Source organism: Ursus maritimus, unplaced genomic scaffold (genome assembly GCF_017311325.1).
Source record: "Ursus maritimus isolate PB19 unplaced genomic scaffold, ASM1731132v1 scaffold_4, whole genome shotgun sequence".
Lineage (NCBI taxonomy): Eukaryota > Metazoa > Chordata > Mammalia > Carnivora > Ursidae > Ursus > Ursus maritimus.
The window spans coordinates 8,899,453-8,915,711 of record NW_024426552.1 but is presented as its reverse complement, the minus strand read 5'-3'; the positions used below and the strand labels follow the sequence as shown (position 1 = coordinate 8,915,711).

Sequence of the window (16,259 nt, the reverse complement as noted above, 5' to 3'; positions counted from 1 at the left end):
GAAGAAGCAGCCTCCCAGAGGAGGAGCCCGACGTGGGACTCGATCCTGGAACGCCGGGATCACGCCCTGAGCCGAAGGCAGACGCTTAACGACTGCGCTACCAGGCGCCCCAAGTAAGTCCACTTTTAAGCCAAGGGGGAAAGGAAGTAGACTCTAAAATACTGTAGGTCTAGGACAAGAGTAACGTTCCTCAAAGAGTTAAAAATAGAATTACCATATGATCCAGCAATTCCGCTAAAAAGAACTGAAAGCAGGGTCTCAGATACATGTACACCCATGTTCATAGCAGCATTTCCACCACAGCCAAGAGGTGGAAATGACCCAAATGTCTGTTGTCAGATGAATGGATAAACAGAATGTGGTCTATACACAAAATGGAATATTATTAGGCCGTAAAAAGGAAGGAAATTCTCACCCATGCTACAACATGGGCATAACTTGAGGACATGATGGTAAGTCTACCAGTCATAGAAGGACAAATGTGTAATTCCACTTGCATGAGGGACCTGAAATAGCCAAATTCATAGACACAAAGTAGAATAGTGGGTACCAGGGGCAGGGGGATGAGGAGTTAGTGTTTAATGGGTATAGAATTTCAGTTTGGAAAGATCAAAAAGTTCTGGGGATGGATGGTAGTGATGGGACATAGCAATGTGACTAAAATTAATATCACTGGATTATACACTGAAAAAAAGTTTAAAATGGTAAATTTTATGTTCTATATATATTACCCCAATACAATTTTTAACACAAAAACAAAAATACTGTGAGTTTAAAGTGAGGGTGTGGGAGACAGCTGGGGTTCCCCCTTATGTGATAAAACAAACATCTGTCTCATTCTGGTTCCCCCCCCCCCAAAGTCAACCAGAAGCAGATGGGAGATGGAAAATTAAGGAGAAACTTGTCCTTCAATGTTTTGGCTCTGAAAGAAAGAAGTCACTTAACATGTTACCCTATATTGAAATTGTAATAATGACTCTTGGGAGCGGGAGGCCTCTCATCTGTCTCTTCTGTCTCCTCCAACCACTCAGCATTTCTCATCTCATGCATTTTTTCCATATGTTGTTCCAACAGCCTGATATTATTTTCTCCTCTTCCTTCACCCGGCAAGTCCTGCTTAAGTCGTTTATTTATTTATTTTTTAAGATTTTTATTTATTTATTTGACAGAGAGACAGCCAGCGAGAGAGGGAACACAAGCAGTGGGAGTGGGAGAGGAAGAAGCAGGCTCATAGCAGAGGAGCCCGATGTGGGGCTCGATCCCACAGCACTGGGATCATGCCCTGAGCTGAAGGCAGACGCTTAACGACTGTGCCACCCAGGCGTCCCTTAAGTCGTTTATTTAACAAATATATGGGAGGCAGTCTTTGAGCCCCAAACTCCTCAGTCTTGCTCCTTTCTACAGTTCCTCAGACACAGTGAGGCATTTTGTCACAGGGCGGCCCTATTAAAGCACGTACTGATGTCAGAGCCCATCACCGCTGCAAGGCAAGTGCCCCTTTTGTGGAAGAGACAGAGCCCGTATCTTCAGTTCCTTTGGGGTCCGACATACATAAGCAGTCCGAGATAACGAAATGAAAAACATAAAGATTGATTTTTCTGATAAAGATGGTGCTGGAGGAGGAAGAAAGGGCAGTAAACCCAAGTCTGAATGAAGTAATTTGTAGGACTAGACAGCTGGGGGCTCAGGGAACACTGGGTTTTTGGCCCCAAACTCAGGCCCTCTGTCACTCTAATAAGCACCTCCCTGAGGCTCATGCTGTCCCACTGACCACCCAGTATTGGCACACGAGAATGCTTGGCTTGGCCTGCTGTCCCCACGCTTCCCTGCTGGACCTTAACTGCCTGATTCCATAGAGTCAGCCCAACACACCTGAAAAACATGTGAAGAACGCTTTTTCTGTCTTCACTAGGCTTGTCATCAATTCTTATTGGACCGTTTGACAACAAAACGCCACTGGACTGTCTGGAGGATGTACACTTGACCCTGGGCACTACTGTACTGTATGGAGAGAGCCCATTGTGTTATAGTGAAGATACTATCTTAACTAATAAGCACGTGATTGTCTATTCTTCCATGTTTCCCTTGTAATTTTTTTGTTTGTTTCTGAATCTAAGCCAGGTTAATGATCTAATTATTAAGGAATCTAAATCTTTCAGGAAACAGACAAATTGTTTACTACGCTTGAGAGAGGTGGAGCTTGTGGCTAATTGAAGCGCATGGTTAGCCCAAAGGCAATTAAACTCAATGAAAATATATACAAATCAAGGGGTGCCTGGCTGGCTCAGTCAGTAGAGCATGTGACTCTTGATCTTGAGGTTGTGGGTTTGAGTCCCATGTTGGGTGTAGAGGTTACTTAAAACCTTTAAAATATATATATACACATCAAGACAGTTTTTTGACATCAACATCTCTATATCTACCTATCTAAATGGCCAGTTATGAGATGGATGAAATCCCACTTACAAAAACAACGATAATAAAATATGCAGGAAAAAAACTTCATAAGAACTCCTTGAAGGAAATATTTCCAAAGGAGTAAAGAAGACATGGAGGGGCACCTGGGTGGCACAGCGGTTAAGCGTCTGCCTTGGGCTCAGGGCGTGATCCCGGCGTTGTGGGATCGAGCCCCACATCAGGCTCCTCTGCTATGAGCCTGCTTCTTCCTCTCCCACTCCCCGTGCTTGTGTTCCCTCTCTCGCTGGCTGTCTCTATCTCTGTCAAATAAATAAATAAAATCTTTTTAAGAAAAAGAAAGGAAAGAAAGAAAGAAAGAAAGAAAGAAAGAAAGAAAGAAAGAAAGAAAGAAAGAAAAAGACGTGGAGTGAAAGGAAAGGCTTATGAGGTCTTGAGGGGGAAGATCCAATGTCGTCAAGTTGTAAGTTCTAAGTTAATGCAATCCCCCAGAAGCAACACTTAGATTTTCTTTGAACCAGGAAAACTCATTCTAAAATTTATATGGAAAAAATAGGCAAAAGTAGCCAGAAATTTTCTGAAAAAGAAGAGTAAAGAAGAGAACTAAATTGAGTAGATCTTGAAACATAGCACTAAAATAATTGGTACCAGTGCAGAAATGAACAGCAGATTAATAGAACAAAACAGAAAGTCCTTCAATGGACACAAATGTGAGGAAGAATTTAGTCTATAATAAAAATGACTCTTTAATCAATAGGGGAAAGAAAGGTGGCTTATTTGATAAATGGTATAGAGATAACTGGGTAACCAACAGAAAAAAAGTAAATAAATTGGATGTATACCTCCCATCTTTCACCAAAATAAATTCCAAACAGATCAAAGATTGAAATCATGAAAAAACCATAAAAATACTAGAAGAAATCAAGAGAAGATATCTATATAAGCCAAGAATGGAGATGATCTTTCTTAGATGAATATAAATTCCAGAAGTCATAAGAGAAAGTTCAATAATTTTGACTATATAAGTTATCTTTTAAAAATTCTGCATAACAAAAATCATAAGCAAAGTAAAAGACAAATGGTAAGCCGAGAAAAATATTGGAGACTCCTATTACAAGGACTAATTTCTCTAATACTCAAAGAACAATAAAAAAGAATAGTAAAATAGGCAAAAGATATGAATGGGGAGTTCTACACACATGAAAAAACAATAGGCTTTAACACAGGTAAAAAGGTGCCCAAACTTAAATATGAAGAAAAAATTAAAATTGCTCTGAAACATTATTCACTGATCACTTCAGCAGATATTAGTAATAGGGGAAACAGGATCCCTTCTACACTGCTATAAGGAACATAAATTGCTATGAGCTCTGTGGAGGAAATTTGGCAATTTCTATCAAAACTATGAACGGTTGTATCTTTTGACCCAAGGATTCTACTTTCAGGAATTTATCTGATATACATACATATGTGTAAAATGACTTATGTACACGTTCTTCATCATAGTCTTGTTGGTGATAACAGAAGTGTAGGGACAACTTGTTCCTGCCAGCAGAAGGACTGGCTAAAGAAGTTACAATACATCAATAAAATGGAATGTTCTTGGGGTACCTGGCTGGCTCAGTCAGTAAAGCAGGTGACTCTCGATCTCGTTGTGAGTTTGAGACCCACACTGGGAATAGAGAATACTTAAAAAAAGGGGGGGGGATGTTATGAAGCTGCAAAATAACATGAGGAAGCTCTTTCTGTAGTCGTGGAAAGATCTCCATGATACACTGTTGTACGGAAAACTCAAGATGCATAACCGAAGTTTGTGAGAGCAACCAGATTTCATGTTGTGTCGGTTTAGATCAGGTGGAGGTTTTATTTTATGTGGCTAATATTCCAACCCCTGCATGGATTTTAAAAAATTTCTCTTCCCCTGACTTAGTCCATCTGGGCTGCTAGAACAAAAATACCGTAGGCTGGGAGCTTAAACAACAAACATTTATTTCTCACAGTTCTGGAGGCTGGGAGTCCCAGATCAAGGCACCTTCTTGGTTCTTCTTGCCTTGTCCTCACATGGCATAAGAGTCGAGGGAGCTCTGTAGGGCTTCTTTTATTATAAAGGGACTAATATTCATGAGAGCTTCACCATGTGACATAATCACTTCCCAAAGGCTCCACCTTCAAATACGTTTGGGTTAGGATTTCAACATATGAAATCTGGGGGGAGACGAATATTCAGTCTACAGTCCTCCCCAAAGAAGATCGTTTTTATCATTAAAAAAAAAATCACGTCGGGGCACCTGGGTGGTGCAGTCGGTTAAGCATCTGACTCTTGGTTTTGGCTAAGGTCATGATCTGGGGGTCCAGAGATCAAACCCCACCTCGGACTCCATGCTCAGCTGGAAGTCTGCTTCAGATTCTCCCTCCCTCTCCCATTGCCCCTCCCACTTGTGCTTACTCTCTCTCTCTCTCTCAAATAAATGAATAAATCCTTTTGAAAAAAATCACCTCAAGTCAGCTTTGACTTTTTTAAAAGAAAAATTTCCATGCAAGCTTGGGTTTGTCTGATACAAACATCAGAGGGGTGTGGTGAGACATATTTACTCTCCTGTAAAATCCCCTTTTATACCAACCTGGTGTAAGCTTAGCCCGTACATGTTTGCCTCAAATTTTTTTTGATATGAGTAAGCCTTGAGAAGGTAGAATTCCACAGTGTGCTCAGTTGTGTGAGAAAAGGGGGGAGAGGGACAAGAATTGTATGTTTAGGGTAAGTACTTGCTCGTACATGAATATATTGACTACGCCTTTTGTTGTCCTAACAAATTACCACACACTTAGTGGCTCAAAATGACAGAAGTTTCTTCTCTTCCAGTTCTGGAGGCCAGATGTCTGAAATCAGTTTCACTGGGCTGAAGGTGTCTCGTCTGTAGACTCTGGGGGCTCTAGAATGGAGTCACCGGGCCTTTTCCAGCTTCTAGAACTGCATTCTTTGCATTCTGTGGCTCAAGGACCCTTCTATATTTTCAAAACCAGCAGCAGAGCATCTTCAAGTCTCTCTCTGCTACAGAGATCAAATAACCTTTCTGTGACCCCATCTCCCTCTTCCTCTGTTTTATGACACTTGGGATTGCATCTAGCTACCATCCCCATAATCCAGGCTAATCTCATCTCAAAATCAAAGTAATTTGCTGAACAGCACATAGCTAATAAGTGAAGAAGTTGGATATAGCCCTAGATTGACGTTGCACTGTACCATTAAATTAAAATTCTATTTTTTTCACAAAGCTCTCGTAGAGACTCATTGAATCGATTTCACAACTCACAAATGGGCCACAATTTAACAAACACAGCCTTGAAATCCTAACTTCTCTGTTTTGTTCACCACTGCATCCTTAGAGCCCTGACGTTGACAGACACAAAGAAGGGTCTCAATAAAGAGTTGATGAAAAAGCCTTTTACGTAACAATCTTAATGCTGGAGGAAACCGAGAAATTATCCAGTCCAGGGCATTACAAGTGGTATTAACTAGCACTCTGACCTAGGTGATTCACATTATGTCATTTGCCCAATGGTGAGTGGCAAGAGTGACAACAGAACATTTTTTTAAAAGATTTTATTTATTTGCTTGAGAGAGAACAAGAGTGAGAGTGAGAGAGCACAGAGCGAGAGGAAGAAGCAGACTCCCCAATGAGCAGGGAGCCTGATTCGGGGCTCAGTCCCAGGACCCTGAGATCGTGACCTGAGCTGAAGGCAGACGCTTAACCTACTGAGCCACCCAGGCACCCCTAAACATTTTCTCATTCATGTACATCTTCCTCCACTTACAATGGAGTTACCTTCCAATAAACCCATCATAAGTTGAAAATATTGCAAGTTGAAAATGCATTTCATACACCTAAACATACTGAACATCATAGCTTGGCCTAGCATCACCTTAAATGTGCTCAGAAGAATTATGTTAGCTCACAGTTGGACAAAATCATCTAATGCAAAGCCTATTTTATAAGAAAGTGTTGGATATTTCGTGTAATTTATTAAATACTGTCTGAAGGTGAAAACCAGATTGTTCGTTTGGGTGCAATGGTTCTAAGTGTATGTTGGTTGTTCATTCTCCTGATAGAATGGCTGATTGGGAACTAAAGCTTGCTACTACCCAGCAGCTTGAGAGAGGATCATATGAGATGTTGCTAGTCCCGTGTTAATCTGAAGTAAAATAAAAACCACCAGTTATTTTACTAGTAAAAATGGGCTAACTCAAGAAAAAAAGAGAATTGTAACCCGGGACAAACAAGTTCTGGCAAAACCCATAGTCGAGCCCAGGGAAAGNNGGGAGGTACCCTTTTTTAAGGAGGAAAGGTGTATGTTGGGAAGGCTGTTATAAACGAAAAAGTCCACTGGAGTAAATTAGGAGTTCAAAGTATAGTGACTTCTTGGCTGAGCTGTTTCAGGGGTGTGGGAGATAAGGTGTAAATGTTTTTTTCTTTCCCCCAGGGATAGTAAAGTAGTACCAAGGAGGAAAGCCAAGTCCGGGTAATGTCAATCGGTCTCTTCCTGTTAGGTGGGCAATTGATAGGGATTGGTAGGGCAGGAGAGGTCACCCTGTGGAACCTCCAATTCCACTTTAGTGAGGTTTCTGGTTATTAATTTTCACACCAGCAAAAGAGCAAATTTGAAAATTCCAAGTACAGTTTTTTTTAAAGATTTTATTTTTTTGAGAGTGAGAGTGCAGTGTGAGAGAGAAAGAGAGAGAGAGAGGGAACACAAGTGGTGGGAGGGTGGCGCGGTAAGGGGAGAGGGAGAGGGAGAAGCAGGCTCCCCAGGGAGCAGGGAGCCCAGTGTGGGGCTCCCTCCCAGGACCCTGGGATCATGACCTGAGGCAAAAGCAGAGGCTTCACGGACTGAGCCACCCAGGTGCGCCTCCCCCCCCCCNNNNGTACAGTTTCTACTGAATGCATATCATTTCCACACCATGGTAAAGTTGACAAATCCTAAGTAGAACCATGGCAAGTGGGAAAGACCATCTATATTGGAAATAATATTTAGTATATAGTAAGCTTGGACTAAGGTATACCAAATTGTTTACATTCCGGTGAAGAGATTGGGGGTAAATCTCAGGTTTTATATTTCCATATTATCTGAATTTTTACAAAGAAAATGTGTTACAGTAAAAAACGCAATAGGTGGGGAGTGGGTAGGAGGAATGGGTTAACTGGGTTTTGGGTTTTGGGGGTTTTTTTTAGTAAAAAAAAAAAAAAGAGGGGCGCCTGGGTGGCGCAGTCGTTAAGCGTCTGTCTTCAGCTCAGGGCGTGATCCTGGCGTTATGGGATCGAGCCCCACATCGGGCTCCTCCGCTATGAGCCTGCTTCTTCCTCTCCCACTCCCCCTGCTTCTGTTCCCTCTCTCGCTGGCTGTCTCTATCTCTTCAAATAAAAATAAAAAATAAAATCTTTAAAAAAAAATTAAACGAAACAAAAACAAGTGTTGGAGACCTGTCATGTCCTTAAACTTCCCCAAAATCAGGACAAAGAGATAAAAGAAAAAACAAAAAACCTAAATGGATATTTAAAAAACCCTTTCCATCCTCTCTTTACCTGCAGTATGGAACAGCCCTATACTTACTCATTTTTATATCCTATTCACTTAGCCCAATACCTGGCTCAAGGTAGACACTGAGGGGTGCCTGGGTGGCTCAGTCAGGTAAGCGGCTGCCTTTGGCTCAGGTCATGATCCCACGGTCCTAGGATCAAGTCCCGCATGGGGATCCCTGCTCAGTGGGGGAGTCTGCTTCTCCCTCTCTTTCTACCTGCTATTCCCCCTCCTCACGCTCTTGCTATCAAATAAACACATAAAATCTTAAAAAAAAAAAAAAAGTCGACACTTAGCGTCGTGCATGAACGGAAGGACTCCATAAATGTGCACCCGAGGAGGACTCTTTTCAGTGGGCTGAAGGATAACTTCCATGGCAGACCCAAAATGCACAAAGTCTACATTTCGTCAACAAGGTTTCAAATCACATTGACACAGCTGGGTATGGGATGGCTTTTTTTAGTGCAATTAACGTCCAGCCAGGTCAGGTACCTCGAGTTCACCTCTCCCGGGCCCAGTGCACATGGGGACAGACTTCAAACCCCAGGCCCTCGAGTTTCCAACTAGCTAAGGCTGTGAGCAACCCTTTAGAGCCCGCCAGTCTCACGCATGCGCCCTTCCCCTTGCAGGGCCCAACGCTTCGAGCTCAGTTCTCCCCGGCTTCAACCAGCCTGGCAATTTACTTTCCCCACACTTTTAATACAACCGTGCCTGAGGCGGAAGCGGGCGGGTGGGGCGGCCGCGCGCCCCGCCCCGGAAGTGGGCGGGCCCAGCGGGCTCCACAGTCCTCCCGGCCGCCTGCCAGTCGGGTTGCGGCCGAGGCCGGTCCTGGCTTTGTAGCTCGCTCAAGATGGCGGCGCAGCCACCCAGCGGGATCCGCCTCAGCGCGGTGAGCAGCCGCGAGGGGTGGAGCGGGCCGTGTCCCAGGAGGGCGGGCAGGCGGGCAAGTGAGGGGGGGCCGCCAGTGGGCGGTGGCGACTCGTTGGCGCGGCGCGGCGGCTGGGGCCGCGGCGGGGCCGGGGGAGGGGGCGGCCATCTCTCTCCCGTCGGCGGAACGACTCGGCTGCGGGCAGGGCCGGGCGGCGCGGGCCGGGCTGCGTTCCGTTTCCTCCGCGCTAGGTTTCTGTTTTGCCCCCGCGGCTTTGGGGCGGGCCGGGGCCGCGGCTCCTCCTCCCGGCTCCCTCCTGGCTGCCTCGCAGCTGTCGTTCGAGGGCGAGGCCTCGGTGGCCGGACCGCCCGCCCCTCGAACCGCGGGGCCCCTGACCCTTCCCGGCCTGCGGGCCCGCGGGGCGCTCCGGAGGGGGAGGGAGCGGGAGCGGCAGTCCGGTGCCAGAAATGCCTGGCGGCTTTGACCTCTAGGCTGTGGGACGGGGTGAAGCGAGCTGGGACGGGTCTTCCTGACTCGTTCACATTCCTACAGCTTCCCTCCAGTTAAGCCCACGGGCCCAGATCACCAAGTCCCTGGGTTCTCCCGTTTCCTCTAACCTCTCAGTCGTGTCTGTTTCGGGGCGTTCTTGGAAATCCTCCAGCATTTCTCGTATCTATGAGTCTTAAGTCGTAGGGAGCGGTCACACACAAGAATTGAAATTTCACCTCCTGAAATGTGGGCGTGGCTTTCCTACCTGATTATCCTTAAAAAGTTGGTGTAATGCAGAAGTGTACCTCCTCTTTTGAGGTTGGTGACTCTTGCCAGAGAATGGCTACGGTAGTCTGGTTAAATTGAACAATCGAGTGGTAATACCATTGCTTTAAAAATGGTGCATTGCCCTGTGACTTCTTTCATTTAATCATTCTTACCCGCACTTGGTATTGTTGGACTTAAGCAGTTTTCCTGTATGATGAATGTGAAATGTATCTGGGTTTATGTTGCATTTCCTTAAAAGTTATTCACATTTAACTTTTTAAAAAAAACACCTATTCGTATCCTTTGCCCATTTTTCTATTTTCTCTTAGCTCTTTACTGATCTATAAGCGTCTTATAATGAATAAAGGTCCTTTGGTTATATAACTGGCCTATTGAATGAGATAGTATTTAGTAGTTTGAATATAGAGAACAACTTTATTTTTCTTACCATTGGGTTTAAATATTGTTTGTTAATGGTTCTTTTTTACACGTGGGTGAATCTGGGTAGATGTAAGGCTTTCCAGTTAGCCTCAGGTATTGTGAAGTCCGGCCTCTTCTAATTTAAAATACCTCATTCAATTTAATGCCCAGCCCTTCCTCCTCTCAGATTGGGTCACATTCTGTACAGGGCCGACTTCCCTGTAGTGGGGAAAAGTAGTGAACTGGTTTTTTCCTGTTTCTGCTCGTGGATTCTCTTCTCATTTCCCTGGCCTCTCCAGTGTTCCTGTCTCAGGTTCTTCAAGATTGAGGTGATAAAGAGAGCAAATATAAGGTTCAAAACAGTGTTAAAGAGACCAGTATTGTTGTTAGCTGGCTTTCTGGGTGAAGCAGCTGTCCATGTGCTAAATATTTCTTTTGTGGGTAATATAAGCTGTTTGGAACCTCATTGAAGGAAACCTCCCATCTGCAGCTTCTGGACTATATCTCCATCCATCTTTTTGCTTTAGAACAGGAATTGGTAAACTACAGCTCATGGGCCAAATCCAGCCTGCCACCTGTTTTTGTATGGTGCATAAGCTAATAATGATTCTTAAACATGATTCTTAAACATTTGGAAAAAATAAAAATAATACTTTGCAACATATGAAAATTATGTGACATAGATAATTCAGTTTCCATAAAGTTTCATTTGAATACAGCCATGCTCACTGTCTGGGTGTAGCTATGAAATGCTTTCATTATGAGTCTAGGAATTAATGAGCTTATGCATTTGTCGAAAGTTTTGAACCTAAGACACAAGGGGTGAACCATAATAATGAATGCAGAATTTTAACTTAGGAGGGCAAGAGATCCAAGAATGGAATGCAGAGTGACAAAAACATTTAAATTTTTGTTTTTTGCTTTTGTATTTCTAAGTAAAATGCTGGTACCGTTTCGTTGTTTTCCAGTAGTCCTGCTGTGGATTTAGCTGACACGTGCACACACAGTTTTCACCTCCTCCCATCCTTCCAAGGCATTTATCTCTTTGTTGAATTACTGTGTGATTTGTCACTCTTACCATTATTCACAAATGAGCCAACCAGAACTATGATTGCATTTTCTTTGTTGTACAGCTTTTTGTTTTTCTGAAATTAATAATTGTATTTTGTTTGCTTAGATTGCTCTTTTATCCAAACTTTCACAGAAGTGGAAAATCTTTTCCAGATGTGCTCAAGCACACCCAATATTTTGTCAGTTTTGTTGGCTCACTTGTGTTTTGGGGACTTCTCTTTATCATCTTTCTGGAAATTTCCTTCCCCTTTCAGTGTGTCTCCGTCCCACATATTCCTCTTTTGGAGTTTACTCCCTTGGCAGGCACAATAGATAGTGTCTGAGAGCATGGGCTCTGGAGCCCACCTGCCTAGGTTCCAATTCTGACTGACAACTGGATGTGTAACGTTGGTAAATTACTTATTCTTTCTGTGCCTGAGTTTCCAATATGAAGGATGGGCGGTCACCCGAAAGGGTGGTTTTAAACATTAAAGGAGCAAATACATATAAGAGGTCTGTGCATGCAGTAAGCGCTCAGTAAATATCTGCTATTTTTGTTCCTGGTAGTGGTGGAGCCCATCCATGCTTCCAAAACAGGTATAGCTTCCTGAGAGCAGAGTACATGGGAAGGAAAAAATTTTATGTCATTTCTTGGAAATATGTTTATGCTACCATTGCTTGCTTTTTACATATCATTTAGCTGGATTTGTAATTCTAAATTAGGGGTGATTTCTCTTGGAAATTTAAAAGCATGCTTTTTGTAATAGAGTCCTATGTATTGTATTGGGCATTTAGGCTGGAAACTCAAGTTCTTAATAATCTGGAAAGTTTTCTTATTTATTTGAGGTATTTCTTCCCTCTGTTTTTCTGTTTTCTTTTGTCTCCTTTTTTTCCTTCTCATTGTTTCTTTCTCTTCTGTGAGATTTCCTCCACTTCTTCTCTTACCTTTCTCTTACTATTTATTTAACTATTAGAATTAATAATTACATTGATTATATATAAATGTATATATTTTTTAAAGATTTATTTATTTGAGAGAGAGTGCGCAAGCGTGAGCACGAGCAGGGAGGAGGGGGAAAGGGAGAGAGAGTCTTGAAGCAGACTCTAAGATGAGGACCTGAGGTGAAACCGAGTCAGACACTTAGCCGACTCTACCACCCGCGTGCCCCTCTGAATGTCTTTTTAAAATCTTCCGTGGACAGGGGTGCCTGGTTGGCTCAGTCAGTGGAGTGTGTGACTATTGACCTCAGGGTCATGAGTTCAAGCCCCACATTGGGTACGGAGCCTACTTAAAAATATAAAATAAAGTAAAATGCCATATATATTATATTATATTATATTATATATATTATTGTATTATAATACAATATATACATATTGTATATTATTGTATATTATATATACAATATACATATTGTATATATTATGTATAATATATAGTGTATATTATATTATATATATTATTGTATTATAATACAATATATAATACAATATAATACAATACAATAATATATTATATATATATTCGATCAATCATTCATCTCTCCTGGACAGAGTATTTGTTATTGCTGGGCATATTGATCAAAGTATTTTTGAAGTTTTCTTTTGCTCACTTCATTGCCTCTATTTTCTTTGTTCCTTTTTCTTTGTGTTTTTGACTTCTAATTTTTACAGTCTCAAATGTCTGGAGATGGCTAACCTGCTTACATTTCCAAGTAAGACACACAGCTGACTGGAAGATGTTCATGCATGAGTAGAGCTCCTTTGGTGGGCTTCAGTGTTGGGTGATCAGATAGGTAGGAATCAGTTAGGTTTTGTTGGGGGCACCCTATGTCAGTATTTCTAAGAGCCTCAAGAATGGAAGTGTTAGAAAATAAAATAGGTTTGTTTAAAGTAATGTTTAAATTTGTATGAGCACTGGATGTTGTATGGAAGTGTCGAATCACTAATACTACACTAACTAATTGGAATTTAAATAAAAACTTAAAAAAATAACTTAAAAAATTTTAAGTAATTTTTAAAAAGTGGGAACAACAAAAATAAGATGCTATCCAGAAAGGCCTGGCACGACTGTAAAAGAAGCAGATGGAACTTTTAGAAATCATTCGGTTTTTCCAGAGAGGAATTCTGCATCTAATCTCTTGCTATGGCATATACAGTTTTGGCTGCTAGCTCTTCTGAAAGCTCAGCTAGGGAAAGGAGATGGGAGTGTCACGTTGTTCAGTTTGCTGACTTGGTATTTATCTCTTTGTTTATTATTGTGGTAAAATACACTTAACATAGGGGCGCCTCGGTGGCACAGCGGTTAAGCGTCTGCCTTCGGCTCAGGGCGTGATCCCGGTGTTCTGGGATCGAGCCCCACATCAGGCTCCTCCGCTATGAGCCTGCTTCTTCCTCTCCCACTCCCCCTGCTTGTGTTCCCTCTCTCGCTGGCTGTCTCTATCTCTGTCGAATAAACAAATAAATAAATCTTTAAAAAAAAATACAGTTAACATAAAATTTACCATCTTGACCATTTTTAAGTTTTAAGTCAGTAGTGTTAAATACATTCACATTGTTGTACAGTCTCCAGAACTCTTCTCATCTTGCAAACTAAAACTCTATACCTATTAAAAAATAATTCTCCATTTTCCCTTCCCACAGCCTCTAGCAACCACCCTTCTACTTTGTGTGAATTTGACTACTGTAGGTATCTCATATAAGTGTAATCATGAATTATTTGTCTTTTTGTGACTGGCTTATTTCACTTAGCATAACGTTCTCAGGGTGGTTCATCCAGGTGTAGCATATGTCAAGGGATCTTTTCTTTTTGAGGCTGAATAATATTCCCTTGTATGAATATACCACAGTGTTTATCCATTCATTGATGAGTATTTATGTGGCTTCTGCCTTTTGGCTATTGTGAATAATGCTGCTCTGAACAGGGATGTACAAATAACTCTTCAAGATCCTGCTTTCATTTCTTCTCATTATGTACCCAGCAGTGGAATTGCTGGATCATATAGCAATTCTATGTTTAATTTTATAGGACCATTCTAATAAGTATGAGGTGGTATCTCATTGTGGTTTTGATTTGTATATCCCCAGAGATTAGTGATATCGAACATCTTTTCTTGTGTTAGTGGCCATTTGTATACAATCCAAGTCCTTTGCCCACTATTTAATTAGGTGTTTAGTCTTTTTGTTGACGTATAGGAGTTCTTTATGTGTTCTAGATATTAACGTCTTATGAGATACTTGATTTGCAGATGTTTTTTCCCATTCCATAGATTGCTTTTTCATTCTCTTGGTTGTATCCTTTATTTTTTAAAAATATTTTATTTATTTATTTATTTGAGAGAAAGTGAGCACGAACAGGGCGAGGGGCTGCAGAGGGAGAGGGAGAAGCAGACTCTACACTAAGGAGGGAATATGATGCTGACACGTGGCTTGATCCAGGGACCCTGGGATCATGACCTGAGACAAAGGCAGATGACCAACTGACAGAGCCACCTGGGGGTCCCAGTTGTATCCTTTAATGTGTAGAAGTTTTAAATTTTGATACAGTACAATTGATTTTATTTCCTGTACTTTTGGTGTCATATCCAAGAAGTCATTGCTAAATCCAGTGTCATGAAAATTTTCCCCTATGCTTGCTTCTAAGAGTTTTATAGTTTTAATTCTTTATGTTAGATCTTTGATCCATTTTAAGGTGTTCTTTTTTTCTCTATATGGTGTAAGGTAAGGGTACAACTTGAGTCTTTTACATAAGGATATCTAGCTTTCTTAGCACTCTATATTGAAAAGACTGTCTTTTTCCTATTGAATAGGAATTTGACCATGTATGTGAGGGTTTATTTCTGGGCTGTTTGCTGACTGGCTTTTAACCCACCTGTTTTCGTTGTCCCTGAGCCTGCTATCATCACTTTGTCCAGAGAACAGACCTCCAGTTTTCTGCCAGCTTGCTTAGAATAGTTGCAGGGTGAAAGAAGGAACTGGGGGGCGGCAGGGGGAGGCGGGGAATCTCTACTGCTTCTTTAAAGACTTTGAAGCTATCTTGTTTTAATACAACCTCTAGCACCTTTGACTTTGGAGTCACAAAAGTCTAATTCCTAAGGCTTTCTGGTGTTCTGCCAAGGTTCCTGGTCTGCTTCTTGTTTTGTTGCCCATCTCTTACAGGTTTCAGACTCAGCTCTTTACAGGCTATTAAATCAGTTGTCACTCTGTGCTTTCCAATTTCCAAACTACTGACTATTTTTTTTTTTAAAGATTTTATTTATTTATTTGACAGAGATAGAGACAGCCAGCGAGAGAGGGAACACGCAGGGGGAGTGGGAGAGGAAGAAGCAGGCTCATAGCAGAGGAGCCTGATGTGGGGCTCGATCCCATAAGGCCGGGATCACGCCCTGAGCCGAAGGCAGACGCCCAACCGCTGTGCCACCCAGGCGCCCCCAAACTACTGACTATTTTATCTACTATTATCCATCACTTCTCTGATTGTTTTTGTTCTTCTGGGTTTATTCCTCTTTTTTTCCCCCTTCATTAGAAAGCAGTTTCAGGTGGGAGCACAGGAAAACACTCCAGGTGTTCAGGCTTCCAAAAAAGTTTTATATTTAGCTGATTTTTAAAATGTGTGAGTATTTGTTGATTCTAAAAGTTATATTAATTCTTTAAAAAAAATCTGTGTAGTCTTCAGAGCATCTCATTTGTGTGTGTGTATTTCCTAATGTTTGGGGGGTGGGAAGTGATGTCTAATATTACTGTATCTTATCTGCCAACATTTTCTCCTGGTGGATTGTTCTCTGAAATGCTTGTTCCCTTATTTTAGATTTTGTACTCAAATATTCTCCCAAATAATGACCTAGGGGAATCCTATGCCATCTGGTTGAGGCTGTGTCGCCGTAGTGTTTCTGCAGGTTATATAAATTGAAACACTTAACCCAAGTGGAGGCATGCCCCTTTTTACAGAGCTTCCTGTTATACCTTTTTTTTTTTTTAAAGCATCTAGACCAAAACAGACAAGCTTCCCATTAGACAGANTCCTGCTGCCCCCAACTTCTTCTTGAGGTGTGGGGAGGAGCAGCGACTTCCAAATCTCCTATCCCTGAGTCACCTTTAAAACCAAAACCTTTAAAAAACAAAACAAACAAACAGAAAAACCCTTTGTATTCCAGTTAAGCACCTCACTCATTGCATC

General features: G+C 41.9%; 1 protein-coding gene across 1 annotated transcript in view; it reads left to right on the top strand.

The window, feature by feature from the left end:
* The first annotated feature begins 8,732 nt into the window (after nucleotides 1–8,732).
* MORC3 (MORC family CW-type zinc finger 3) overlaps nucleotides 8,733–16,259 on the top strand; it is a 41,969-nt gene continuing 34,442 nt past the window's right edge. Inside the window, exon 1 of the mRNA XM_040620979.1 lies at nucleotides 8,733–8,878. Within this exon, the coding sequence (XP_040476913.1) occupies nucleotides 8,840–8,878 (39 nt within the window). The 5' untranslated portion in view covers nucleotides 8,733–8,839. The remainder of the gene's footprint in view (nucleotides 8,879–16,259) is intronic.